We start from the raw sequence: 26,751 nt of genomic DNA, 5'->3' as shown, positions 1-26,751 counted from the left end.
AATACTTAGTAGACACTTAGCAAAGTTTTGTGGAATGATTGCTTTAAAAGTATGAAGTAGTATTACAAAGCCCTAAGTAATTGGTCACAAAAGGAATGATTGACACTTATAATAGAAAATAGTTGCCATTGGACTTTGAAGTAGGGAGCAAGCCCTTTAAGTTAGGGTGGTTGGAGAAGTCTTATCAGAGGAATTCCCAGAGGGTACTAAGTCAGCAGTTAGTAAGTATCAGGAAATGTCCAAGAAATAAAATAATATGAGGCTAGAAAGATGGAAATCAAGGGATAATTTGCTTCCTGTGTGTTTACAAGCACATGTCGTTAAGGAGATCCATAGCTCCTTGCAAGTGGCAAGTTGTTCTTTCTGTAAACAATGCCACTGAGATTTACCACCATTCCAACACAGGCAGGTCCTAAAGTATAATCATAGTCTGTAAAATAAGACCTCTTGAAGCCAAAGGAAAAAGCTGAGTTGTAGCAAATAATCTTCCCCAATTACTTAGGCTTCTGCTTCCCTTTGCTTGTCGTCATCCTCAGGCATGCTGGGGAAATGTGTTCCTATTTGGTTCATGTCTGAGGCTATATAGACAAGTAGCCAAACGTGAGGAAGGGCATTCTAGATGAAAACCAACATCCTGGAGCATTTCTTGTGACAGGTGAGACTAAAAACTGTTGAATGGTTTCTCCCTAAAACACTCTTCTTTCTTAATTTTTGTGATACCTTTCCCTCCAAGTCTTTTACTTATTTCCAACACTGGCTTTGTTTTCCGTATAGCATTTCTCATCCTCTGCTTGCTCCTTAAAACCTGGTGATTCCCAGGGCTTTGTTTTCCATCTCATTCTCTTCTCTAGATAAATCTCATTCACGGCTTCACCCATACACTGATGAATTCCCAGTTGCTATCTCTACCTCATTCCTCTTCCATGAGCTCCTGAATCTAATCTATCCAGCTGCCGTGGATATTGTCCCCAGAATTTTCATAGGCACCTCATGCAATATGTTCAGATTGTACTCATTGTCTTTTCTTTCTTCACCTCATCTCCTGTATGTCCTTTCTCAGTATGTGGCACTACCAATTACCCAAGGGCAAAATATAACACTCCTTTCCCTCAGGGGCCTTTACCTAATGTTGTAACGATTCCTCTACTAGGTTATGAATTCCCTAAGAGCAAGAATCATATCTTTTCATCATGACTGGTACCATACCTAGGTACTTATTAATGAGTATACATTTATTATTTATTAATTTTTTTTGTAGAATTGTATTAGTAATTCTCAAAAGTGCTATATTAGTTTGCTAGGGCTGCCATAACAAAGTACCACAGACTGGGTGTCTTAAACAGCAGAAATTTATCATCTCACTGTTCTGGAGGCTAGAAGCCCAAAATCAAGGTGTCAGCAGGGTTGGTTCCTTCTGAAGACTGCGCGGGAAGAATCTATTCTAGTCCTCTCAACTTGGTTCGTAGATGGTCGTCTTTTCCCTGTGTCTCTATACTGCCTTCCCGCTACGCATGTCTTTATGTGGAAATCCCCCCTTGTTATAAGGACACCAGTCAAATAGGATTAGGGCCCACGTTGATGACCTCACTTGAACTTGATTGCCTCTGTGAAGACCTTATCTCCAAAGAAGGTCTCATTCTGAGGTACTGAGGGTTAGGACTTCAGCATATAACTTTTAAGGGAACATAGTTTAACCCGTAACAGATACCAAAGTAGTTTTTACTGTTTTGGTTCCAAGTCTTGTTTTCTGATAAGCACTTGTTAAGGTTTTTAGCCCCCTCGCCATACTTGTTTTTACTCTCTGCTGATACTCTAGACAGTACCATATGGAAATGGAGAGGGTGGGACGGCACTTTCCGTGAGTAAGGAGCGTGGTTTGAGCATACTGAGAGAATGGGAAGCTGGCACCCTCTAGATATGGACAGGTAAGAAAGAACTTTGATAATATGCTAAGGAGCTTGGACTTTTTCCTGAGCAGTCACAGAAGGATTTTAAGAAAATGAGTGACAAAAATCTATCGACATTTTAGAAATGCCCCTCTAGCAAATTGTCAAGAATGGATTGGGAGTAGGGGCTGGTGAGACGGAGGTGGTTCTGGAGGAAGGGAGACCAGGGAGGATGAATTTTTTGCAATAATTCAATTGAGAAATAATGAAGCTTAGATTTAAGGGTTGTAGAGAAGGCGACAGATTTTATAGGTAGCAAGGTAAAATAGATTTCACTTGGTGACATGTGATGGGGACAAAGGGTTTTGCAGGGGGTTCTATCACTGGATAGAGAATTAGAATATTGTGTCTGAGCAGAGTGCTTATCTCTGTGTGTGACTGGTATGGCTGAGCTGGAAGCCCAGGGCTCCAAGGCCAACACCAACAACAGACTTTCCCTGGCATTCCTTGCTCTCCAGGCTGTCTGGCTCACTCTCCTGACTCATCTAGTTGAGTACTTCCCTTTCTCCCCACCATGTGTCCTTGTCACTCTGTCAGAGAACCTCACCGAAGGATGGGTCTCCCTTAGGTCTTCTTTTGCACTTTGAACATTAACTAGCTTCCTATAACTCAGTGTCTCATACCAGATATTTTTGAATTTATGGAGAATCCTGTATGCTGGCTAGGGACATATTTTGAAAATCTTATAGAAACAGGATCCTACACCTGTAGAGAATTTTCCAGATTTGGGTTTACCCTAAGATGTATCTCAGAACAAGCCCCAAAGAACTGAAGAAATTTTTGAGCAATATTAAGCCAGTTAGCATATAGTTTCCTTTTAGTGTAAGAGGTTCACTTCCCCATGAAATTTCACATTTTGGATTCTCATTAGAGAATCTTTAGCATATGGCCCCTTGGTTTCCTTGGGGTATAGAGACTGAGGCACGACCTATGCATTTTGTAGCTCGGACTGGGACTGTATAAGCAGATACTAGTTCAGGACCAGGGTTAGTCCTAAATCTGGAAGCGGTGACTTTTGACCAGGTTTATGTGAGAGGGCAGGAGACATGTAGACAGCTTTGATTGTTAATTTTGTCCTGGGATGGAAATGGGGCCATAGCCTTTGGAGGTACAGGCTAGAAACCTAACCGTTTAGCTGGGCAGGCCTTGGGAGTTGATCAGCTCTTTACGTTCCAGTTTCTGCTAATCAGGGATGATGCTTGACCTGATTGGAGGACTGCAATTTGTCAGCAATTTGTGACTCCTTAGGCCTGCCTTGCAGCTTGTCAGTTCTGATCTAGGCTGTGGAGCAGCCGTGTCTTAGCACCTCAGTGAAGTTGGCACATCTCTGCCAGGCTCAGCGCTCCCCTAGGGTGGCATGCTCCTGAGGGAGGACCGCCAATCATTTCCCATTGCCCATCATTCTCTGCTACATATAATTGCTGAGTAGTTTATGGAGGGCAGAATTCTACAGGGGAAAAAAAAGGCTTGAAAGCCAAAACAAACCATTTCCCTCATGAAACAGGTCCCAGCTGTGTGACCACATGTCAGCCTCTTCATATTGCTTCTTCGTGGTAGAAAAGGAAAAGAATCACAAGCTTACTCCTGCCTAAGTGGACTTTGGCTCCACCTCTCCTTTGCACCCTGCATATGTGATTGTCAACATTGGGAGATAAGACTGGAACCTGCTGATCTTGACCCAGTCACTGTCTGGCAGTGACATCTGAAAAGGCAGGCCAGGTTTGCAGCAGGTACATTCTTTGATTTTGGACCAGTTGCATCTGGCCCCAGGGAGACTTAGACTGGTTTGTATGACAGGGGACAATTGTGATTAGTGAGCCCCTCCTCCAGTATCCCTGTGACACTCAGATGCTTTAGCTGAGAATGAATTCTGTGTGCCAGGTGGTCTTCTGACTAACCCACCCATTCGGTTCCCCTTTAGAGCTCCAGCAGCTCTGAACCTGCCCACAACTCTGCGTGAGTGTCAGTGTCGCGTGTTGAATTTTCATCTTGACTCATCTGTCTCTAGGCAAAGATCCTTGCAAAGATTTAAATTGGGAACCAGACCTTGAGAATGTCTGTTCAGAGCATTTCACAGCTTCTGGATAAATGCCTTTTCCTTCTTAACCCAATCTGTTTTCCAGTTCTGCCCAGCTAGCTCTTGAACAGCCCAGCTTTGAGGAAGCTTCCCAACTGAGGTGGGTGCTTGTGCTGTTTCTTACCTTAAAAAGCAACCGCATCCTTTTAGCCTGCCCAGGATTCCCAAGAGCCAGATTCACCGTGACAAGGGGCTGCGGTGTTGCTTGCATGGCTCAGAAAACAGACGTTACGTGTTTATCCCAAAAGGCTAGTCCACTGAGGAGGTCTGAGTGTCTGTTAATAACATGAGGTCTGGTGCTCTGTGGGCCTTGTTGAATGGTGGCAGAAGGAGCCCTGTTTTTTGTTTTTTGTGTTTTGTTTTTTTTCCACCAGAGCTTACACTGACTGCTGTTTACCTCTTTCCCACTTACTCTTCTTGGTTTTGCTGAAACATGTGAAGGTGGAAAGATGCAGAGGTAATTTATGGTCAAAGCAATGACTATAACTAGAGATAGCAGGTTGGTTGTGCCTCATGTCCTAAACACATCTTCTCCTGGCTGAGCCTTTGTTTGGAAACCCCAAGCTGCTTAGAAGATGGGCTGAATGTGTTTGGGTAGGTAGCTGGACAAGACAGGGTCACAGTAGCTTCCGGCATAGCACCTGGAGGCGTGGAGCCCCGGGGGGGATGAAGCAGAAAGAAGTAGGTTCTTGAGGCAGTGGCCTGGCTTTGAGGATCTACCCCAGTCTTGAGATTTGTGGTTCTCCTCGGTCTGGGAAGCCCAGACCCAAATCTAATAATGACAGTCTCTGCTCTGGGCTCCTTATGAGTGGCTGCAGAGTTGGCGAGGGAATTCTGACTTAATCAGCCATCCCTATATTTCTTATTTTAATCCTTTACCTCTTTCTCCTGGCTGAGCTATGGGAAGCTCCATGATAAATTGGCTGTGACTTCCACTGAAATTTGACAGTTTTCAAGGGTTTTTTTCCTTTTCTCTTTTTTTCTTTTCTTTATTTAGATGTGGCTATAGTTGCATTGTCAGTCCTTATCTCTTCTGTCATCCGTCCTGCTCCCTGACTGGGTTAGGAGGTATTTGCTCTGCTGTCAGTGTTGGCTGCATAATGAGGTGGATGGTTAAGAAATGGGTTGTTTAGCATCATCTTGGAATCTAAGTTTTCTTCCTTGGTTGAGGGGGAAGCAATGTTATTGGAAGAAGGCAGTAGGGAGGCAAATGTTGGCTCTGGAATCAACGCTTTCGCCTCAGGATCTTGGATAAGCCAAGGAAATAATTCTTAATTTAAAAGCTTGTTTTATCTACCATATAAGACTGCCTGTCTGCAGTGACAGATTCTGGGGTGCCCCCCGTAGGCTGGCTCCCTGATTTTTGGCTAACAGGGCCATGTTCTAGTGTGGATTGTCACGAGGAATGTTGCAGGGCAATAGAAGTAGCAAGTTTGGACATGCTGCATAAATCAAACCTGCTGTTGGCCTAAGAAAGAGGGGATCCTTTTCTTATCGCATCAGGCTCAGAGGAGGTGAATAGGAGTGGCTTCACTGGTTTGTTACTGGCTGATTGGAGCTCTGTATTGAGAAGAGCTCTGAGGTTCTCTGGGCTCAAACTATTTGTCCTGTTCTTTGGTTGCAGAGTAGAAAGCGATCTCATATGTTTCCGAATGTGGTGCTTTATGCTCCAGGGCTTCAAGGGTCCCTGGCTTATGTTTGGCATCACGTTGCAATGAACAATTTGAGTACTCTTTGAAGACAAGGACATTCAATTTCCTGACGAGTGCTAACCAGAATTGTTGAATTGTTAGGAATTAGGGCCATACGAGAGCCACCGGACTAGCACGTCTCCAAGGAGACAGAGATGCCACTGGCAAAGAAGGACTGGGAAATTAGGGGTCATGATACCAGGCCTTGAACCTTAGACGGGTTTTGGTCAGTGTGATATCACTTTAGGTTGCTTAGGTCCTAATTCTGGATCCCAAAACAACCTGTGGTCCTGACTTCTGCAGTAGAGGGTCCATCTCAGCCCACCTAGCTTCCCCTCCTTCTCTCTCATGACTGCCTGGGAGTAGCCTAAAGGAGTTCTTGTTTTCCAGTTCTCTTGCTGTGGCTGTTTTGGAAAAACTGGACTAGGTATCCTCTGAGAACATGGGGCTATTTGATGATAACGGCACTTGGGCACTATCTGTTCTCCAGCTTCACCAAATACGGACAGATTATATACATACAAAAACAAACAAACAAAATTAACAAACCAACCAAACAAACACCCCTAGAGCTTGTCTCAGTAGAAGGGAAGACTCCCTTTGTACTGTGTTCCAGCAGTTTCTTGCTGTGTTCTGCCTTCCCGCTGAGACTGGGAGCTCCTCAAAGTACTGGGCTCCTCCTTATGTCTCTTTCTCTCCTCCAGCTCAGACATGAGAGAGGTGAATAGGCAGGGGAGAAGAAGGGAGGGAGGGGAGAAGAATGAGGGGAAGAAGTGGGGGAGGGGAGAGAGTAAGATCTATATTTAGCGAGAGGGAGAGACACTCAGCAAGGGTGTGTGAGTGAGCTTGCTGGCGAGGTTTCTGTGTGCGTGAGTGTGCTGGGGAAGGGGGTGTGTGCCCCAGGAACGTGTGAGGAGGGCTGCTGCCCTATGGGAGGGTGCGTGCAGGAAGCAGCTGGAGAGGAGGAGGAGCAGCAGCAGGAGCAGGAGCTGCCCTGCTTTCTCTCTCAGTCTCAAAGCCCAGAACCGACTGAGTTAGAATTCCACATCCAGTTGAAGTTTGGCCGCTATTGCCTTCAGCAGGCTGGTCATCAGAATCTCCCTCAGCAGAGAGGTGTGGACCAGATTGGATTCCTAGATTTGTAGCCAGCGAGACTCCTGCCCAGCCTTGCACTGAGGGGATTTCTCTGCTGGGCATTGTTCTCTCATCAACTTTGCACTGTGGAGCCAGCCAGCTGGATACAACTGAGAATAGCTTCTTGGCTCTGTTTGTTGGTTGGGCAAGCAGCCGTGCTGTGGCTTAGAAAGTTCATCCTGTGGCTTCTCTGTCAAACCAAGGAGTGCTTCTGAATGGATTTCCTCTTAAAGACAGCACTTGCATTCTAAAACTTGAGCGTTTGTGGTTTTAATGCGTTTTTTTCTCTTTTCATTTTCTTAACTCTTATTTTGGTTGCAGCAGCAAGGTAAGTGGTATCGAGTGTATGACTGACTCTGAATGACAAGCAGGGACAAAAGCAAAGCATTTGTGGGTGGAATATGGAACAGCTACATTAATTACATAACTGCTTGAGCCAACTTGCTGGTGGGGTCATTATAATGAGTAAAAAATGGCATACTCAGCACTGAGGATAGAGTCTTCACGTGCACGTGTTTCTATGCTAATAATCTGACCATCTATTCTTCCCTGGTATTCTCTTGTATGTATATAAATAACCCATCCACCCCTCTGGATGTGTGCATACTTGTATACAAATAATCTGTTTCTCCCTCTTGATATGTCCATATGTTTATAGATAACACCCATTCCTATCTGTGTCTACATACATATAAACAACTCATTCATTCATCTTACATGAATATGCACAAGCCGTCTCTCCCTCTATGTGCATACATACGTAGATATCTGTCCCTTTATCTGCTGCATGTTTTCATGTACTCAGTAACTTTCCTCCTCTTGTATAGGCCTGTGTATTTTCAGACACCTTTCCATTTTCCGTGTGTGTGTGTGTGTGTGTGTGTGTGTCTGTCTACTGCCCTCCTGTCTGAGGTGAGTATTAATTCTTCCCTCTCGTGTGTGCATATGCCATATAAACAGAAAAGTCATCTTGAGTTTTCTCAGTCTTGAGTGTGTGCACACATTTATGTCATGTATGTATGGTAAAAAGAGCACTAACTTTATAGACTGACGACCCCCTTTTAAATCCTAGCTCTACTCAGTGATGTTGCTCAAATCATTTAGTTTCTCTCAGCTTCGTTTTTCTCATTTATGAAATCAGAATAATAATCCTTCTGTCCTACCTCACAGGGTTGTTGTGATGATAAAATAGGAATCATGTAAACTGTAAAATTCTAAACAAATACAATTTTACTATTGTTACATGACCCTCTAGTGTGAGTTGTCTGGCATAGCATACCTTTGACCCACTGCATTGAGAGTCTGCTCTTGTCTGTGAGAGGTCTCTAAGTCTTCCCTGCAAAGGGGTAGCTGCTGTTGAAGTAACTTAGTTTATCCTGTGGTTTTGCCCAGAGTATTAGAAAGAAGCTACATAGAGCCACCGAGAATCTGGAAAGGGTCAGGTTGAGAGCGAGAACAGGTTCATCCTCTATAGGTTGGGGTCTTAATACTTTGTTCTTTGTAGCCTTAAAAAGAATTGAACCTGTCACAAAAGGGAAATAAGCTGCTTCCAGCTGGGATCAGAATGAACAGGGGAAAGGATGAGTGAAAGAATAGAGCGTTCTGTTGCCCCTGAGATGACAGCCTACTCCTTGCAGCGAACATCTGCTGCCAGGTTTTGAAGGCTCTCTAGAATATCCCCCGCCCCAACATTCTAGACCTGCACTGTCCAATATGGTAGCCACTGAGCACATGTGGTTGTTGAGTATTTGCGGGGTGGCTAGTCTACATTGTGCTGTAAATGTAAGATGCAGACCAGAGTTCAAGGACTCAGTGTGAAAAAAAGGAATGCACATATATGATTAAAAATTTTTTATATTGATTACATGTTGAAATTGATATTAATAATTTGGGTGAGTTATATATTAAAATAAATTTTACCTGTTTCTCTTTACTTTTTTATTTGGCTACTGGAAATTTTAAAATTACATATGTGCCTCATATTATATTTCTGTTGGACAGTGCTGCTCTAGAGCCATCATTAGCACAAGGATCAGGGTATCTCTTCCAGCTGGAAGGGCAAATGGAGACCCCATGACAGCAGCCCTGGCATGACAGGAACCATGGCAGTGCCTCTTCCTACCAGTCTCCTATACTGGAGAGAACGAGCTAATTACCTGCCTCTAGCAAAGGCTGGTCCCACCACTACCCTCTTTGTCCTGAGTGACTCCCCAGAAAATTTTAAGTATATTTGGGGAGAAGTTTCCAGCTTAGTTTTACAATGAAAGAGGGTTGTAAGTCATCAGTCTAGAAGGAATCTGAGACCTTAAAGACAGCATGCCATTATGGAAACACAAGTGGACTAGAAATCAGGAGGTTTGGATTCTAATTCAGCCCTGCCATCACTCGTTCATTCTTTCCATGGCACCGAGTTCTCACTGTATGCCATGCTGTATGCTTGGCATAGTAATGCTCTGTGCTAGAAGAATTCACAAAGAAAGCACAGCTTCCAATATAATGGCATTCACACCCACTGAGGGTCCTCAAGCAGAAACCTTCTATTGAGGGGTCTGCCAAAGTAAAACAAATTAGCAACAACAAGGGTGTCATTTCAGGTCAAGGTTTATAAACTTGGGTGAGAGGGCTTTCGAGAAGCTAGAGTAGCTGCCCCACCTAAAGAGTTGCAAATTTAAAATTTAGAAAAACACTATGATACCCTACTTCATAGACTCGATCACAACATAGTATGAGATTCCAGGGCTCTTCTAAAAGACTCTTCTAAAGGACTCTTGTCTCATTTGCTGCTTTGTTTTCTGGTTCCTTTTATTCACTGGCAGGATTTTGTTTGTTTGTTTTGCCATATATGTCAGGCACTGTTCTAGGTGCTGAGGATACAGCAGTGAACAAAACAGAGTCTCTACTCACATTCTAGGATAGAGATAATAAACAAGCAAACAAATATATGATCAATCAGGTGGTAGGAATTTCTATTAAGAAACTACAGCAGAGTAAGGGGTAGAGAATACGGGTATTTTGGGGAGTGAGCGGGGAGTGTTCAGGGCCTAGATTCCTGCTCACATGCCTTCTTCAGTCTACTCTCAAGAGCCATGAGGTAATAAGGGGAAAAAAGCATGATGAGTACTTAAGAAAAAATTATTCTGACCCATGTTAAAGACAGTAAGACAGGCTTTATTCATGGGGACTACTACATCATAATAGGGGAGCGAGATTGAGGCCAACTCTGAAACAAGAAAAAGTGGAAATTTATAACCAAGGAGCAGGGGTGAGGGTCAGTGGATGGAAAATTACTAAGAGGAAACACCATGGATAAGGGGGAGTCTGGCTGAACTGATTTGACAGGATTTTTGCTGGAGGCTGGCCAGGTTGAGGGATAAGGAATTTGGTCGGGTATCAAAGGTGAGGAATTGTCACTAAACTGAGCCAGCAAGATTCTTGCTAAAATGGGACTCAACAGAGCCCAAGGTTAGAGGCCTAGTCAAAAAGAGGACTCAGAGGAATCTGACTCAAGTTTGCTCAAAAGAGAGAGTCGTCTTTGTCGTGAGTATCAGATTCTGAGGATGTGTACATTTGTTTATGGTTTGTTATACTCTTTGGTGTAATAAACCTTGGTACTGCTGAAGGGGAGCCCTGAGCAGGGCGCAGACTCCCAGCTCTCCTGACTGGCATTCGTCTGCATTCTGAAGTCTTCACATACCACTCCTGCGTCCTCTCTCTTGCTACTGTGCATTACTCTCGCTTCTGTCTCCCCTCTTGGATATGATGCCTGGGGTTTTCTTTCCTTTCCGATGTCCAGCTTTTGGCCTATAAATGGGATTCCTCCTAACACTGGGGAGGTGCGGTGGCGAGTCCAAGGAACTGCAGTCCTGGGACCTTGCTACGCATTCGATCTAGGGCATTCTTTACTCCCTTTGGCTGATCTTACTCTTCAGACCTTGTGACCCTGATATTTTTCTCTGATAAGATTCTCTGTAAGCATTGAATCTTTCCCGAAGATTAACATCCTAAGAATACCCGGACCTGCTGTGACCCTAGAAATCTGTTCCTCCCACCATATTAGCCATACAACATAATTGGTAAATGGCCCAGGAATGACCTGACCTAGGGAGGAAGAGGGCTGAGAGCTCTTGGCTTTCTGCCTTCTGGGCTTGTTTCACACTAAGTGAGAAGCTTCTTGATATTGTACATAGAGTCCTAGCCTGTTCCCAGAAGTCCCTCAGTTTCCTCCAAGTTCAGATTTGGGTCAGGAGCAATTTTATAAGGAATACTCACATTACTGATTACATTTGTCTGATACATCGGAGAGAGAGTAAAGAATTAGCCATTTCAGAAAAGTGAGGAGTTTTTCCCTCTTGACTTTTGGTAGGCTGTTGCTGATGTGGTGTGATTGGGGTTTAGTCCCTGCCATAGTTGTCAGCTTTCCATCATTGAGGTTTTACTCCTTTCGATTAATTCATTTTGTTTTGATTTGTTCCCTTTTTAAACACAGATATCCCTTGAAAGGGCTGCTTCATTTTTCCTAGTCTTAAGCATTCCTTAGGAAAAGATCAAAGAAAGGTATGGTCATTTTTGAGGATGTATGTATGAAATTTAGAGAGTTGCCGAGAGCGGATAGGCTGACAGGATAGGGCAGGGTGACAGCTCTGGGAACCTTGAAGAAACCAGAGGGCCAGGTTTGAGCTGGGTGGACCCCAAGGCCTCCTTATCCGATCAGCTCACATATTACCTCTCTATGGCCCACCCTGTCATAGTTTTGCTGAGCCTCTCACTGTCTTCCCATTCCCCACCCTTAGAATTAAATACTGGCTTTCTATTACTTCTGTTATAACGTTTATCACTTTATTTTGTGTTTGTCTATATGCCTATCTCCCTCTCCAAACTTTAATATATTAGAGAACAGGAACTGTGTCTTATAGTCCTGGCACATAGTTTAGTGCCTGGCATATCGATTGAATTGATTTAGATATCAAATTGGCCTTCTCACACTTTGGCCCCTGTTATTTCATTCCTGTGAGAACAGTTAGCACAGAGGCTGGGGAAGAAGAAGGTGGACTTGAATTGAGCCTCCTCTCTGAGAGTTGCCCTTTCAGCCCATTCTGGCTTCTGGTATCCAACTGGGTTCTGAGCAAAGTGAGTGGTTGATCTTCTGGGCATCCCACTGAGCTCTGTCCCCTGATTTAAAATGTAAATATCTGTATGACTGAGTGGGTTTGGTGCCTTTGGGGAACCCACATCCCCAGGAGGTGTTCTTAATTTCAGAGTTCATCCAGGGGCATTGACTGCCAATTTAGAAGAAGGTTTGGAGGGTTTTGTTTGTTTGTTTAATGTGGAAGCTAGGTTCTTTGTTTGGGGCCGGGAGAAGTTGGAAATGACAGCTCTAGTTGGAAATTGCCTCTTTGTCCGTAACGTAGGAAGCCAGGCAGCTTTGCCTTCAGTCCTTCAGGAGACCATAGGAAAGCACTCTGAACACATGGCTGTGCCATTCACCCCCTGTGTGGCTGGACAGCACATATTGTAGGCACTGCACTCTCGGAGGGGACACCTGGCAAGATATCCAGGAAGTTTAGAAGAGAGTGGGAAAGGTAGGGGTCTGGGGTTGGGATATAAGTCATGGTTCACTCAAATCATAGCATTTGGCGGTTGCATATTTGGCTTAGATATTAGTTTCCCTGCGTCTTTGTCTCAGGGACTTGCCATGAAAGTAATAACAGCACTGTAGTGCTTTATGCTTTACTAATTACTAGTCTCACATTTTAGCTTTATCATATTCCTACTTTCCCACTTTACAGATGAGGAAACTAAAGCACAAAGAAGTCAAGTGTTTAATTCAAGGTCACTGGTGAAGCAAGACCCAAACTTAAGTCTCTTAGTGGCACTTGCCTGTGGCTTCATGTGGTCATACAGAAAGGTTCAGTAAGTAATCTTTCCCTAAAGACACTGTTCATAGCTAATACCAGGTGCCAATACCTTGTACAGTTGGGGAGGAGAGAAAGGGATGGCTTTGGAAATATAGATTTTGTACTTATGGGAGGAGAGAAGGAAGAATGCGATGAGTCAGTCCTAGAATTAGGGGTCTGCTGTCTTGGCAGCTGGGCACTAAGCCCGAGACCCAGGATTCTGGTTGTGCACATTGAGCATTCTCTCTCTCTCTCTCTCTCTCTCTCTCTCTTCTCTCTCATTGGAGTGAGCTGATCAAATTAGGGATATGGCTGATCCTGGCCCCTTGAGACATTGAGAAAAGCCATAATTGGGCCTCTCCAGTGCCTCACAGGATGGGTAGAGTTCTGAGATGAGGAATTTCTAGATGAAGTAGAGTTTTTAGATGAACTAGAGAGAAGGGAAGAAATAAAACGGGAATTAATCTAGTTTCTGTCTCTTGGTTCTTGGCCTACTTATTTCCAGTAAAAGGGATCAGCTTCATCTTTCTCCCTAGTCTTATGACTCATCCTTTTGATTCTTCCTAGTCTGGGGAAACAGTGCTTTTAACTTTCAGGCCCACAGACCATTGATGGTGGCCTTTCCTGAAAATTCATAGCCGTGGGAGCTGTCAGCTTGTGTTCTTCATACGTGATTTCCCTCTTGTAGAGTTACCTTGAGTACTGGGGAAAGAAAAGGAAGCAGGGGTTTAGAAGATTTAGAAATCGAGATCAAATCCATAATAAATCTATAAAATGGGGAAACCATCTCTGGTTGAAGAACATGAAGGGTAGCATGTCTCCCACCAGCCCATTTACCCTCCCAGGGTGGCCCAGCAGAGCCAGAGAATATGGGCAGTCCCATGCATTCCTGGGCTCTCTGCTTTCCCCTTTGTACTTTCCACTCTGCTCCTTGCCTGCACTCTGCACATTCCCAGTGAAACGGAATGGATGCCCACCCCACATAAGGTAGGAGTCATCGCCGCCTCTGTAGTATAGGTGCCCATAGCTTAGGGTGTAGGGGCAAGACTGGTGGCAGGTCTTTACCTTTTTGGAGAACAGCAAAGCACCCTGTAGCCCTCTGTGATATAACCAACTCTGACTTGTCCCATGCATTGTTCTCTCCAGGCCAGTCAGAGGGCTAGAGCAACCTTTTGTTACTCTAGAAATGGATAGTGTTGGAAAATCACTTCCCCTGATACTCTGAGGAGGCATTAGACCAGATGTGGCCAGAAAAGGTGAACCTGTGTGTTGGTTAGGCTGCACCAAACCCTTGAGGATAATTAAATAGCGTTCAGGATTCTGGCTGAGCCTGAGCCTCCGCCCTCCCTGTTTGGCCACCTGCCTCTCTAGATCCAAGCATGCTAAATGCCTCCTGAATCTGAACAGTGAGTATGCCCACACTGTGCAACCTCATTCTAGAATTAGGTATAGAAAACACTTTTTTTCTCCAAGTTCAAAATACTTGCCATGGTCCTTTCTCCATGTGAAGGGTTGCTATCACTAAAAAAGGGAAAACACCTCGTGCTGTACGCACAGGCAGAAGCAAACCTTTGCCTAGCTGAGCCTTCCCCAGAACAGCCACCTGGGGAAAAAAATAACATTCAGTGTCTTGTCCTCGTCGTTCGCTGTGTATGTGAATCGAGTTTCACTGTGTATGTGATTTGTGCTTTGGTGTTAAGCATCTACTTGTTCATTTGTGAGCCAGACCCTAGTGTTGGATTTTGTAAAGGCTCCGATCCTCATTGACCTCATCACCGCCTACTTCCCAGGAGTTTGTTTCAATCCTGATGCCTTTGAGTACTTGCCTAGAACATCAGGACTTGGTTTGATTTGACATCAGTATTCTGATGGGAAGCCGAGGAGAGAGACCTGCCTGCCTGCAGCCTTGGAGGCCGGCGTTGGGAGGCAGAGGACAGCCTTAGAAGGTAACATTTGTATTCCTGCTTGATAGCTTGATTCAGCTTAAAAGTATCCAGCTGCTTTCTGACATGAGTGTACTATTTTCCCTTTTCACTAGCTGCAGAATAAGAGTCAAGCCAGGATCCCAGGGACATGTGCCAGGTTTGGAGACCACACATGGGACCATTTCAGGCAGCACTATGGGCTAAGCCCAAGGCCTCAGCCAGCAATAATTGCCAGAAATAGACTGAAAAGAGCAGGACAGGGTGTTGCCTTCCAAGACAGTCTGTGTTAAGCATCCTGACCAGAAATAAGAGGAAGAAGCAGAGAATCCCTCAGACCCTGAGGGAGAAAATGAAGCGATTGTTGCAAGAGTCAGAGGAAGAAATCATGGTCACCTTGGGACCCTCCTCCAGGCTTTCCCCAGATAAGGCCAAGGCGGAGACTGGCTGTCACGTCAAGGGCAAGTCCTCAAGCCCTGCTGGATCCTTACCAGAGGACAGCTCACCACCCCCTTGCTGTGGGTCAGCAGCCTCAGCCATTGGTGGGGATAAAGATGGGGGCCTGGCCCAGCACTGCAGCTTTGGGCAGCAGGCCAGCAGCCCGCTTCCTCTGGGCTCCACTGCCTGTGCTTCAGAGTCTGGCTCTCAGGACTTTTCAACTGCCAGCATTGCCACCAGCTGTCAGGAGCCCTCAGAGAAGAACCAAGCCAAGCCCCTTCCGTGCAGGGGCCCCAGCCTTGAACAGCGAGAGCCTCTGGGGGATGTAGTAGACTATATCATCAGAGAGCTGCAAGGCATCAGCCGTCTCCAAACTGAGATTGCTGAGCTGCAGCAGCACTTGAGCCAAGTCTGGGGTTCAGTGGATGAAGTCTCCAGCTGTGTAGACTCAGTTCTGAGTGAAATAGAAGGCCTGCAGGGGGGCAGCAGCTCCCTGGCCAAGGTGTGTGGGGGAAGAAAGGCCCAGGGACCTCATGTGGACAGACCCAGTGAGGAAGCCATTCTGTATCTGTATGGACTTCCTGAGCAAGATGGGGAAAGTACCACGGAGCTGGTGCACAGCTTCCTGGCCAAGCACCTCTGTGTTAATGGCATGCAGTGCAACAGGTACATCAAAGAGGCTTACAGGACAGGCAGAGACCAAGCCCCCAGGCCTACTGTGGTAAAGCTTGCCCATCTAGAGCATAGAGACTTCATCTTGCAGAAATCCATCCTCTTGCAGAGTGTAGGGGTCCGGATTGCCACCAGTGAAGAACCAAGTGGTCCACAGTGTTATAAGAATCCCCAAAAAGAGTCTCTGTCATTTTTGCAACAACTTCAGGATCATAATTTGAATTCTTTAAACCCAGACAAACCAGTTCTTCAGATGGAAATAGGAAACAGAGGATGCATAACAGGAACATATCAAACGAAGGCCCAGAATCGACATGGAGGCCCCTTGACCCCTGAGCTGCAAGGCCTTTGCTTCCCATCCAAGAACAGTTTAGCAAAACCAAGTGATTTGTCTCAGCCAGGGAATGAAGTAGAAGAAACGTCAGGAACAGGCCAAGTCATCAGTGGCAGCTGTGGTGAATTGACAGCGAGAGAGGCTTCTCTGTTTGCCCTCCCTCAGTTTGAGGAACCTTCTCTAGTGTTAACCTCCAAAGAGGAGGAATCTGGGAAATCCCAGGTTTTCAAACAGTGCAGCCAAGGACCTGAAGCACGTAAAGCAGAAAAAAGAGAAGACAACTGCATCGATAAAAGTGAGGCCAGCGGCTGCATGTCACTGTCTGGGTTGCTGAAAACAGAGGACAAGCTCCTGGCCTGTGAAGCCGGGCTTGATATTCTGAGCTCAAAGCAGCTGGAAGACCTTTTGACAGACAAGTCCAGAAGGCTTGCAACTCTGAGCTGTGACAGCGTGATGGAGGAAATGCTTATAGGGCCTGAGACTTTCAGTGACATGGTTCATATTGACTTGAATGAAGAGGAGGAACGTGCTGCTCAGGTCCTTAAAGACGTCTTTGAAAAGTCCTCTTGTGGCCTGGGTGGCTCTCAGGAGGACGAAGATGTCGAAATTAAGTTTTACACGAGTAAACTAGGCCGAGCAATTCACCACTTTCGTTCAGCTCTGCAGGGAGTGTTTCAGAAACTGGAGAACAGTGGGTCAGTCAGTCCTGAGGACCCGGAAAGCAATGAGAGTGGTTCCCAATCAGAGAACAGTGATAGACTTCTTGGGACCATAAGTTCGGGGGGTGCCCAGGATTTCTCAGGGGAGAGCCCTGGAAGTCAGGAGAGTGAGAGCTTGCTCAGTGTGGTCTCTGGTGGAGTGGGCATCTCCACACAGGGAGACCAAACCTCTCTGGCTTCCAATAACTCACCTCTTGCACATTCATTGCCAGGTTTTGCTCTGGCTCTGGGTCTAGGAAGCGAAACTTGTTCCAGGCCTGAATCTCCCATGCAGGGCAGACTAAGCCTAGAGCAAGTGTGTGCAGAGACCATCTACCTCAACAAGTGCATCAACAACTTTAAAAATGTTCTAAGAGAGAAAAGACTGAGGCAGAAAAATCTTTTGCATGAACTGGTGCAGAAGGCGAACCATCTCTCAGTGGAAGACATGCCCCCAGGTATTCCAAGTCTCTATTTAATGGGGTCACAGCTGGCTGGGTGTGGCCTCCATGTGGCCAGCACCAGACCTAACTTGGTGGTGAGTTTCACAAGGTGAAGGGGGAGGTACACAGCTTGAATCACTCTAAATTACGTGCGTATAGATTTTAAGCTAATTCTGTGGGAATTGGAGTAAAATAATTTCTAAAGCAACAGGGAAGGAGTTCCTGCCCCTAAGGAGTTCCCTATCTATGTGGGGAGTCCGGGGGAGCGCTTTAGAAAGTATGTTTTCAAAAGAGGGACGAACATCTGGGCAGGAGTCCTTTACAGCTGCAGAACTTTTAGGACATTCCGGTGTAAATGGGTGTGGGGTAAGAGGCAGGAATGGGGGACTCACAGCCACTAGAGGGACTAATGCAATCCTACGTTACATTTTAAAATTGTTCTCCAGGGTTTTTTTGCTGAGGTAAGATTGCCATTTCCTTAGCAGCTGATGAGGCCACTCTGGGCATTTCCCTTATCCCAACCTGTCTTTTTCCTAGTACTGGACTTGACAACCCAGAACCTCATTTCCGACTTGAGCTGTCCAAGAACTGCTTCTAATTCTGGTCCTGCCCAAAAGCCTGAATCTGCTCTCCCCAGACCGTAGTCCAATTCTTCCCTCTCCAGCTAAAGGCTGCTCACCTAGGAACTGGACAATGGAATGGTTTTGACTATAAGAAATGAGAGAACTTTTTTCTAGGCAGCATGGAAATAGTATGTAGCTTTAAAATTACTTCTCCCAATCAAAATTAAGTTTATCCAAAGAGTATATGCTGTATTCGTCCACTTTTAAATGTAAGTGGAATTGTCCTCTTATACATGTAACCTGATTAATCTTTCTAAGGCAAAATTAAAATTATGAAACATAATTGTGTTGACAAAGGTATGAGGGAATCGGCACTCATACATCGCTCATGGGATGGGAGTGTACATTGGTATAACCTCCAAGGAAAGCAATTGGCAAAATTGATCAGAACGTATACCCTCTGAGCCCTAACACCACTTCCAGGAGTATACCCTGCAGGTATATTTTCACATGTGGAAGGGACATATGTTCAAGGCTATTTTTAAAGCTTTGTTTTTAAAAGCAAAGATTGAAAACAACCTGAATGTTCATTAACAAAGACTGGTTAACTAAGTTATTGGCACATCCAAATAATGGAATACAGTATCATGCAGCTATGAAAAGAATGAGGTAGCTCTTTACTGAAGTGGAAAGATATCTGAGATATATTGACATGTGACTAAAACATGGTGCAGAACAGTATGTTTAAGATGCTTACAGTTGTATAAAAAGGAGAGGGAGAGAATACACATTCATACCCATAGTATGTTTGTATACGTATAGAGCATGTGACAAAGATACATAAGAAACTGATACACAATTGCCCATAGGGAAAGGTATTAGGTGAAAAACTAATGGGATGAGATTATTCACTTTATGCTTTAATGCTTTTTAGAATTTGAATCCTATGAATATAATATCAACTTATAAAATTAAATTTTAAAAATGAAAGATTAAATCATGTCAGGCTCCTTTCAGATGCCCTAGAGCTGCTCCTTAGAGCTTATCAGAAAATGTCTAAATCCCTTCACTTGGCATTCAAGACCACTACAACTGGTCTCTAGTTTGCATTTCCAGATTTATCTCCCATTGTCCCACTGTGCTCCACCCAAAAGGAAACTTTGCAGTCTCACAAGTTCATCTTAAACTTTATGTTCTCAGCATGTTCACATGTACATGCTTTCTTCTAGCCTACGGTGTTGTGTTGACCATACCAGCCTAGCAAAATTTACTCAATGCTTCAGCATACAGTCAAAACCTCACCTCCTTCAGGAAGCTTTCTATAATTCCTCATCTGTAAGGGATTTCTCTCTCTTCCTAACTTTGCAGCCCTTTTTCTTTCTCCCTGGGCATTTAGAAATTATTACATTATAGCAGCAATAGAAACAAGAGCTATCAAAGCAGTACTTCCTTACTAACTCCCTAAACCTTGGGCAGGAGTTATGTTTGCATGAGCACCCAGGACACTGGGGTCCCATTCTTCAGCTTGCAAAGTTCCCCTTCAGGGCTGACGTCCTGCTGGGCAACACAGGAGGAACTTGTGGTACCTGTGATAAGCAGGTGGTGGCAGCAGCAGTGATAAAAAGATGGAGGTTTTCTGAAGCACCAATAAGAAAGCAAGCCAAAGTTCTGGGTCCTAACCAAGATGAAGGGCTTGCCAGGCAGTGGTGACTGCATCCCTTCAGTGCTGGGTCTAGGCCTGGCTCCAGCACCATTCCACAGAGCAAGGGAAGCACACAGGTCAACCTCTGACTCTGGTTATAGAGTCCACAAAAGCAGTCACCTCAACCTGGTAAACTGATTCAGGATAACGGGGGCTGCTGTCACAACAAAACATTTGAGAAATCAGCGTTCTTTACTGCTCTGCTTGAGCCCTCTCAGGGCCTAAGCCTACTAGTAGTAGCTTATCATTAATTTGAGTTCTTATTTTTCATCCCTTTTCTTCTTTTTGGGGGGTTATGTACCTGGCACTGTTTTGAGTACTCACATGCATTACATAAAAATTCAATTCTTTTATTCCTACCACTCTATCAAAACAGCGCTTGTCAAGGCCGTCAGATGACTACCCACATGTCGCCAAACTCCTGGGCCAGGCCTCTTAATCAGGCATCAGCAACGTGAAGTACTGCTTACTTTTTATTCTAAGAACTTTATTGAGTTCTAATTCATATATACAGTGTGTGTGTGTATATGTGTGTGTGTGTATCCATATACACTCACACACATATATATATTAAAAGTTGACTATTAAAATCCATTAGAAATTGTAGGATTGAGTGGTTTTTAGTATATTCACAGAGTTATGTAATTATCAATTCCAGAACATATCCATCTCTCCAGAAAGAAATCCCTTACCTGTTATTAGTCAATCTCTAATCCATTTGTCCCCAGCCTCTGTCAACCACTGATCTATTTTCTGTTTCTATGGGTTTGCCTTTTCTGGACATTGCATATGCATGGATTTATACAAAGGTCATATGTGGCCTTTCATGACTGGCTTCTTCCACTTAGCGTAATATTTTTAAGATTCACCCACATTGTAATATGTATCAGTACTTCATTTCCTTTTGTGACTGAGTAATATTCCATTATATGGGTATACCACATTTTGTTTATACACTCATCAGTTGATGGACATTTTTTTTAAACCACATTTTGGTTGTTATGAATAATGTTGCTGTGAACATACAAGTTTTTGCATGAACATGGGTGTATACCTAGACGTGGAATTGCTGGGTCGTATGGTAAGTCTGTTTAACATTTTTGAGGAACTGCCAGACTGTTCTCCAACTTCCATTTTACATTTCCACCAGCCACATATGAGAGTTATAATTTCTCCACATCCTTGTCAACACTTTTTAATGTCTGTGTTTTTTATTGTAGCCATCCTAATAGGTGTGAGCGGAATCTTAGTATGGTTTTGATTGAGCATCTTTTCATGTGTTTATTGGCCATTTTTATATTGTCTTTGGAGAAATGCCTATTCAAATCCTTTTTTGAAAATTGAGTTATTTGTCTTTTTGTTGTCGAGTTGTAAGAATTCTTTATATATTCTGGATTAAGTCCCTTATTAGATATATGATTTGTAAATATTTTCCCCCAGTCAGCGGGTTGTCATTTCACTTTCTTGGTGGTGTCCTTTGAAGTATAAACATTTTATTTTAAAAAAATTATTATGGTAAAATATACATAACATAAAATTTATCATTTTTACCATTTTAAGTTTATTCATATTGCTGTGCAACCGTCACCACCATCCAATCTCCAGGACTTTTTCATCTTCCCCACCTGAAACTCTGTACCCATTAAACTAACTCCCCATTCTTCCCGCAACCTCTCCCCCTCCACCCGCCCTGGCAATTTGACTGCTTTGTATACCTCATATAAGTGGAATCACACCATATTTGTCCTTTTGTGACTGGCTTATTTCACTTGTCATAATGTCTTCACAGTTCATCCATGTTGTAGCAAGTGTCAGAATTTCTTTCCTGAATGGTATTCCATTGTATGAATATACACCACATTTTGTTTATCCATTTATCTTTCTATGGGCACTTGTATTACTTCTACCTTTTGGCTACTGTGAATAATGCTGCGATGAACATGGGTGTATAAATATTTGTTTGAGTCCTTGCTTTCATTTATTTTGGATATATATCCAGAAGTGGAATTGCTGGATCATATAGTAATTCTGACTTTTTTGAGGAATTGTCATATCTGCAGTGGCTGTACCATTTTACATTCTCACCAACAGGGCACAAAGTTTCTAATTTCTCCACATCCTTTCCAACATTTGTTACTTCCTGTTTGTTTTTTTCTTTTTTTGTAATAACCATCATAATGAAGTACAATGCAAAAGTTTTCAACTGTGATGAAGTTCAGCTTATCTGCTTTTCCTTGTGTTGATTGTGCTTTTGGTTTCATAGCTAAGAAACCATTGTCTAAATCAAGGTCACAGAGATTTACTCTTTCTTTTTTTCCTGAATGTTTCATAGCGCTTACTCTCACGTTAGGTCTATGATCCATTTTGAGTTAATTTTTGTAGATGGTGTAGTGTAATATAGGGGTACAACTTCGTTCTTGTGGTTGTGGATATCTAGGTATCCCAGCACCATTTGCTGGAAAAGACTTTTCTTTCCCCATTGAAGGGTTTTGGCACCCTTGTCAAAAATCAGCTGACCATAAATGTAAGTTTATTTCTGGACTCCCAATTCTATTCCATTGCTCTTATTCTATCCCTATACCTCAATTCCTTCTTTTGGAAACGCTTTCTTCACTTGACTTCCAGAACACTTCTCAGCCTTCGTTCTCCCCCAACATTATTGACCATTCCTTCTCAGTCATCTTTGCTGGTCCCTCCTCATCTTCCCAACCTTGTAGCATCCCAGGATTCAATCCTGACTCCTTCTTTTGTATTCACACTCATTTCTTAGGTAATCTCTTCCAATAGCATGAATTTCGTAAGCATCCCCAGATTTGTATCTTCGGCCTAGACATCGTCCATGAACACCGGATTCCACATCTACTTAACGTCCCCATTTGGATATAAATAGGCATCACAGGTTTGACATATCCAAAACCAAACTCCTGATCCTTTTCCTGAAGTTGCTGCCAAATCTGCTGTTTTTGTAGTCTACCTTCCCAGTGAATGGCAACTCCATTCTTGGCAACTGCTTGGGCTGCTTGAGTCCACATCCATCATTTTTGACTTCTTCTCTCTGACAACCTGCACTCAATTAGTAAATTCTGCCTGCTCTACTTTTAAAAAATATCTGGAATCTTACCACTATCTTGACATCTCCCACTGTCGTCCTTGTCTGAGCCACCATTTTTTCTTGTCTAGATAATTGCAGTAGTCTAACTGGTCTCCCTGCTTCTCCCCTCATCCTTCTGCAGTCTGTTTTCCCCCACAGCAATCAGAGCAGTCCTTATAAAACATAAGTCAGATCATATCACTTTTCTGTTCAAAACCTTCCAGTGATTTTCTGTCTCAGAATGAAAGCCGGAGTGCTGTTTGAACCGGAGCTCACTCTATTGCAGACTTGCTGTTCCTCCACAGCAATTATGCTTTCACCTCAGGCTTTGCGTTTGCTGTGGGTTCTCTGACTGGAATACTTTTCTTGTAGAACTCTGAAGAGCTTCTGGACTCATTTCCTTCAGGTCTCTGCTTAGATGTCACTTTATCAATGAGGCCTCCCTGACAACCTTTTATAAAATTTTAATAGCAACCGTAACATCCTCACATGGCACATTATCTTTTCCCCTTACCTGAATTTTTCAGCAGCTTCCCTGTGACATGTGATATGGTATATATAGTTCCAGATCCTGGAACCAGGATGCCTGTTTTGAATTTTGGCTTTGCCACTTGCTGTGACTTTAGGCAAGTGTCTTAACCTCTCTGATCTTCAGTTTAATCAACAAAAAAGTTGAGATAATAATAGTATTTATCCAGTAGAGTTATTAGAAATAAATGAGCTTACTCAAATAAAATGCCAGATACATTAATTTGTTCGCTTAATGTTAGGTACTGTCATCATCATCATCATCATCGTCGTCATCATCAATTGTCTGCTCCTCCTACTAGAATAGAAAAGCTTCTCAAGATAAGGGAGTTGGTTTCATTCACTGCTGCATCACTAGCACGAGAACAGTGCCTCGTGTGCAGTAGGTTTTCAGTAAGTATTTGCTGAAGAAATGAATCCTTGCACTAACCCTGGAGGTAGCTCTTCTTACCACTTTTTACAGATAAGGAAGTGCAGGCTTAAATAAGTTGGTGCCTCAAGTCTTTTGACTCCCAAGTACAATGCAGTTAAGGTTGTCTTAACAATGAGGGAGTGTGTCACTTCCTCATAAAGTGGGCTGTTTGGAAGAGTGAGACCATTCTTAGGGGTCAGGGATTTTTCTGCAAAGCATGTGTTCCTTAGACAGATGTCTATATCATCACTTAAACTGAAAACTAAATCTGACTGGAAAAATCCTAAGGCATTTTAGGAAGTTAGGAAGCACAAAAAGTTTGGTTCCTAACAAGAAAAGTTTTTTTAATGTTTTCCAGTGGGTGGGACAAACTAAACAGCTAGTAGTTCTTTGGAGGTCTGGAAAATGGTATAGGCTACTGACTAAGAGATATGTCTTTTCTCTCGTGTGATGGGTAAGAGACATTTTCTTGGAAAAGATGTTGATTTCTAAGTCCTGAAAATGCAGGTTCCTTTTACTACTTACAAATGCTAGGAGATGTGCTAAGCCTTCAGGTTAACGAAGGCAAACACACACACACACACACACACACACACACACACACACACACGCGCGCACACACGAGGTCTGACAATTAAGTTCGTGAACTTGTTGCAACGATGTTGCTAATTTATTGATATCAGAGGGATTGTTCATCATGAATTTGTACCAGCTGGACAAACAGTTAACCTAGTTTACTATTTGGAAGTGCTGAAAAGGCTGCATGAAAAAGTTAGACGACCTGAACTTTTCGCCAACAATTCATGGCTCTTGCATCACGACAATGCACCAGTTCACATGGCACTGTCTGTGAGGGAATTTTTAGCCAGTAAACAAATAACTGTATTGGAACACCCTCCCTCCTCACCTGATCTGGCCCCCAGTGACTTCTTTCTTTACTCGAAAATAAAGGAAATATTGAAAGGAAGACATTTTGATGACATTCAGGACATCAAGGGTAATACGACGACAGCTCTGATGACCATTCCAGAAAAATAGTTCCAAATTGCTTTGAAGGGTGGACTAGGTGCTGGCATCGGTGCATAGCTTCCCAAGGGGAGTACTTTGAAGGTGACCATAGTGATATTCAGCAATGAGGTATGTAGCACTCTTTCTAGGGTGAGTTCACAAACTTAATTGTCTGACCTCGTATATATATAATTGTTGCTCTCAAGAAGTTCACAGTGTATAAAGGGAGACGTTTATACAGACAATTACAGTGAAATAGTACTGGCAACATACGGTCACAGAAGTGTGCATGTAGAATATGGGTACCAGGGTCACATGGTGGAGAGGCACCTAATTGCGCTTTTGAGAGGAAGGCAGATAAGGAAATGTTCACAGAGCTTTCACATTTGAGCTAAGTCTTAATTAAATCTGTGCCCACCCAGTAGATATGAGAGGCCAGGTCATGCATGGATCAAGGCCCTGAGGGCCTTGTCAACAGATTGGATTTTGTTCTTTAGGCATAATGGAGAACTCTGGAAAGAACAGAAGGACAGAGTCTAAGTAACTTGGACATGATATGTACAACATATTTAAGATAGTGGAGGAGGAAAGAAACCTTTCCAATTTGAGTCACTGGGTCAGTTAGTGTTCGTTGCCTAATTTCTTCTTCAAAGGGAGCAGGGTGCTCTGAGGGAGGTAGGGAGAAGATGTAGAAGAGACCTGTCCCCATTCCTGGAAGTGTCTTTTTCACCTCCCTGTCTCCCTGTAGCTGCTCTGGTGACCCATTATGTCCTCATAAATAGCTTGAAGAATCAGGAACTTATAAATTAGTTTCCATTATTGTTCCTTCTCCTTGTTGTGTAATATCAGTGAGTCTTTAACAGGGAGAGAAAAGAAAGTGGAGGAGAGCTGATGGGCCCAGGTGGTGGGACTTTCCTTAGAGAAGAAAGGCTGTGGGCTTATTCTATGTGTGGCCTAGAATTCCAAGTAGTCTTTACCAAATAGGAGAGGAGTAATCTCTGAACTTTATTCTTCCTCTACTGTGGCTTACTTGCATACTTCTGTAAGTGTCATTTTTCCGTGGAGTATTCTTCTGGATTTGATAGATAATCAGGCCTGGGATTGCAGTCATAGTTTTATCATCCAGACCATGGTGATTTCTGTTAGGGCAGTGGCCAGTTCATGCCCCCAGGTCTACAGCTGGTAAACATCTGGCCCTGGGCTTGACATGGCCTACCTTCACTTAGGCTCTGGGAAAACAGGCCAACGCTTGCTGGGCAGATGCACGGCCAACCCTGCATTACAAAATGGAAAGGGCTTTGGGGTTTGAGGACTTATCCCAGATCCAGTGAGCTCTTGTAGCTTCTGAGGAAGGAGTGAACTTCACTCTGTACTCAGCCAGCTCAGATAGCCTGTTGGAATAGCCCTTGGTAACCAAGCTGGTCTTGTGACCCTGGTAGCTCTGACCTTGCATACAGGCCACTTTGGAAAAGGGAAAAGGGTGACTGGAATCCCCAGGTAGACTTTGTCCTTTTGTTTGAGTAGCCAAACCCAAGGTGTTCTAAACTACAAAACAGGGGCCAGCAAATACAGGAGGTAAGGATTCTGGGAGCTGGGCTCTGTGAACTTCCCAGTTGTTCAGAGGACCTCGCTGTCTCCTCCATTTTCCTTGAGGTTTAGCTGGCATTTTCTTTGGGTTCCCTGCTCTAGGACTGAATCTACTAACCTCTCTGCCCTTTTTTTCCCTGCTCTTTCTCTCCTTGCAGAAGGAAAGCGAGGAGCCCTTCAGGTTGTGCTTCTGGCCCTTTGGGGCCTTTTTGTTGTCTGTTGTCCACCCCTCCCTCCTGGGCACGGTGTGTGTGTGTGCGTGCACGTGTGTGCACATGATCTGGCTCATGTAGATAGTCTGTTTCTCCTGAAAGCAGTTTGTGTGCATGCTCCATGCTTACGTGCTCCTGCAGACATCCCTGGAGCACAGTGTGAGAATATGTGTGCCAGCATGGTACACATTCATTGTGGCATGTGTGCGCTTCCACTTGTACTCAGTTTGACGCACCAGACACTGACTGCCCTCTTCTCCTACTCTGCACAGTGTGTGTTCATTTTCTCCTTGTTGCTGTAGCCTGGCATATGCTGTCACCCTCGCTGAGCCCAGCATGCATACACACTGTATTTGAGAGCAGGAGTTGCTGTGGGCACTTTGCTCTTGCCTGAGGCCC

The 26,751-nt window shown here is 43.9% G+C and overlaps 1 protein-coding gene across 8 annotated transcripts in view; it reads left to right on the top strand.

Annotated features, from left to right (window-relative positions):
- Positions 1–26,751, top strand: part of UNC13B (unc-13 homolog B) — a 173,479-nt gene that overhangs the window by 107,385 nt on the left and 39,343 nt on the right. For 3 of the 8 annotated variants that reach the window (XM_074330674.2, XM_074330675.2, XM_074330673.2), the window contains exons 1-2: positions 14,782–17,264; positions 26,299–26,321. The exons of the other annotated variants lie outside the window; for them this stretch is intronic. In XM_074330674.2, the coding sequence (XP_074186775.2) occupies positions 15,017–17,264; positions 26,299–26,321 (2,271 nt within the window). In that variant the 5' untranslated portion in view covers positions 14,782–15,016. Of the gene's footprint in view, positions 1–14,781; positions 17,265–26,298; positions 26,322–26,751 lie in introns of those variants that run through there. 8 annotated transcript variants of the gene reach the window in all.

The sequence above is a fragment of the Rhinolophus sinicus genome, chromosome 16 (genome assembly GCF_057876585.1).
Source record: "Rhinolophus sinicus isolate RSI-liver-muscle chromosome 16, RSI-T2T, whole genome shotgun sequence".
In the NCBI taxonomy this organism is placed as follows: domain Eukaryota; kingdom Metazoa; phylum Chordata; class Mammalia; order Chiroptera; family Rhinolophidae; genus Rhinolophus; species Rhinolophus sinicus.
Note: the sequence above shows the minus strand (reverse complement) of the source record. Positions and strands in the feature narration are given on the sequence as shown.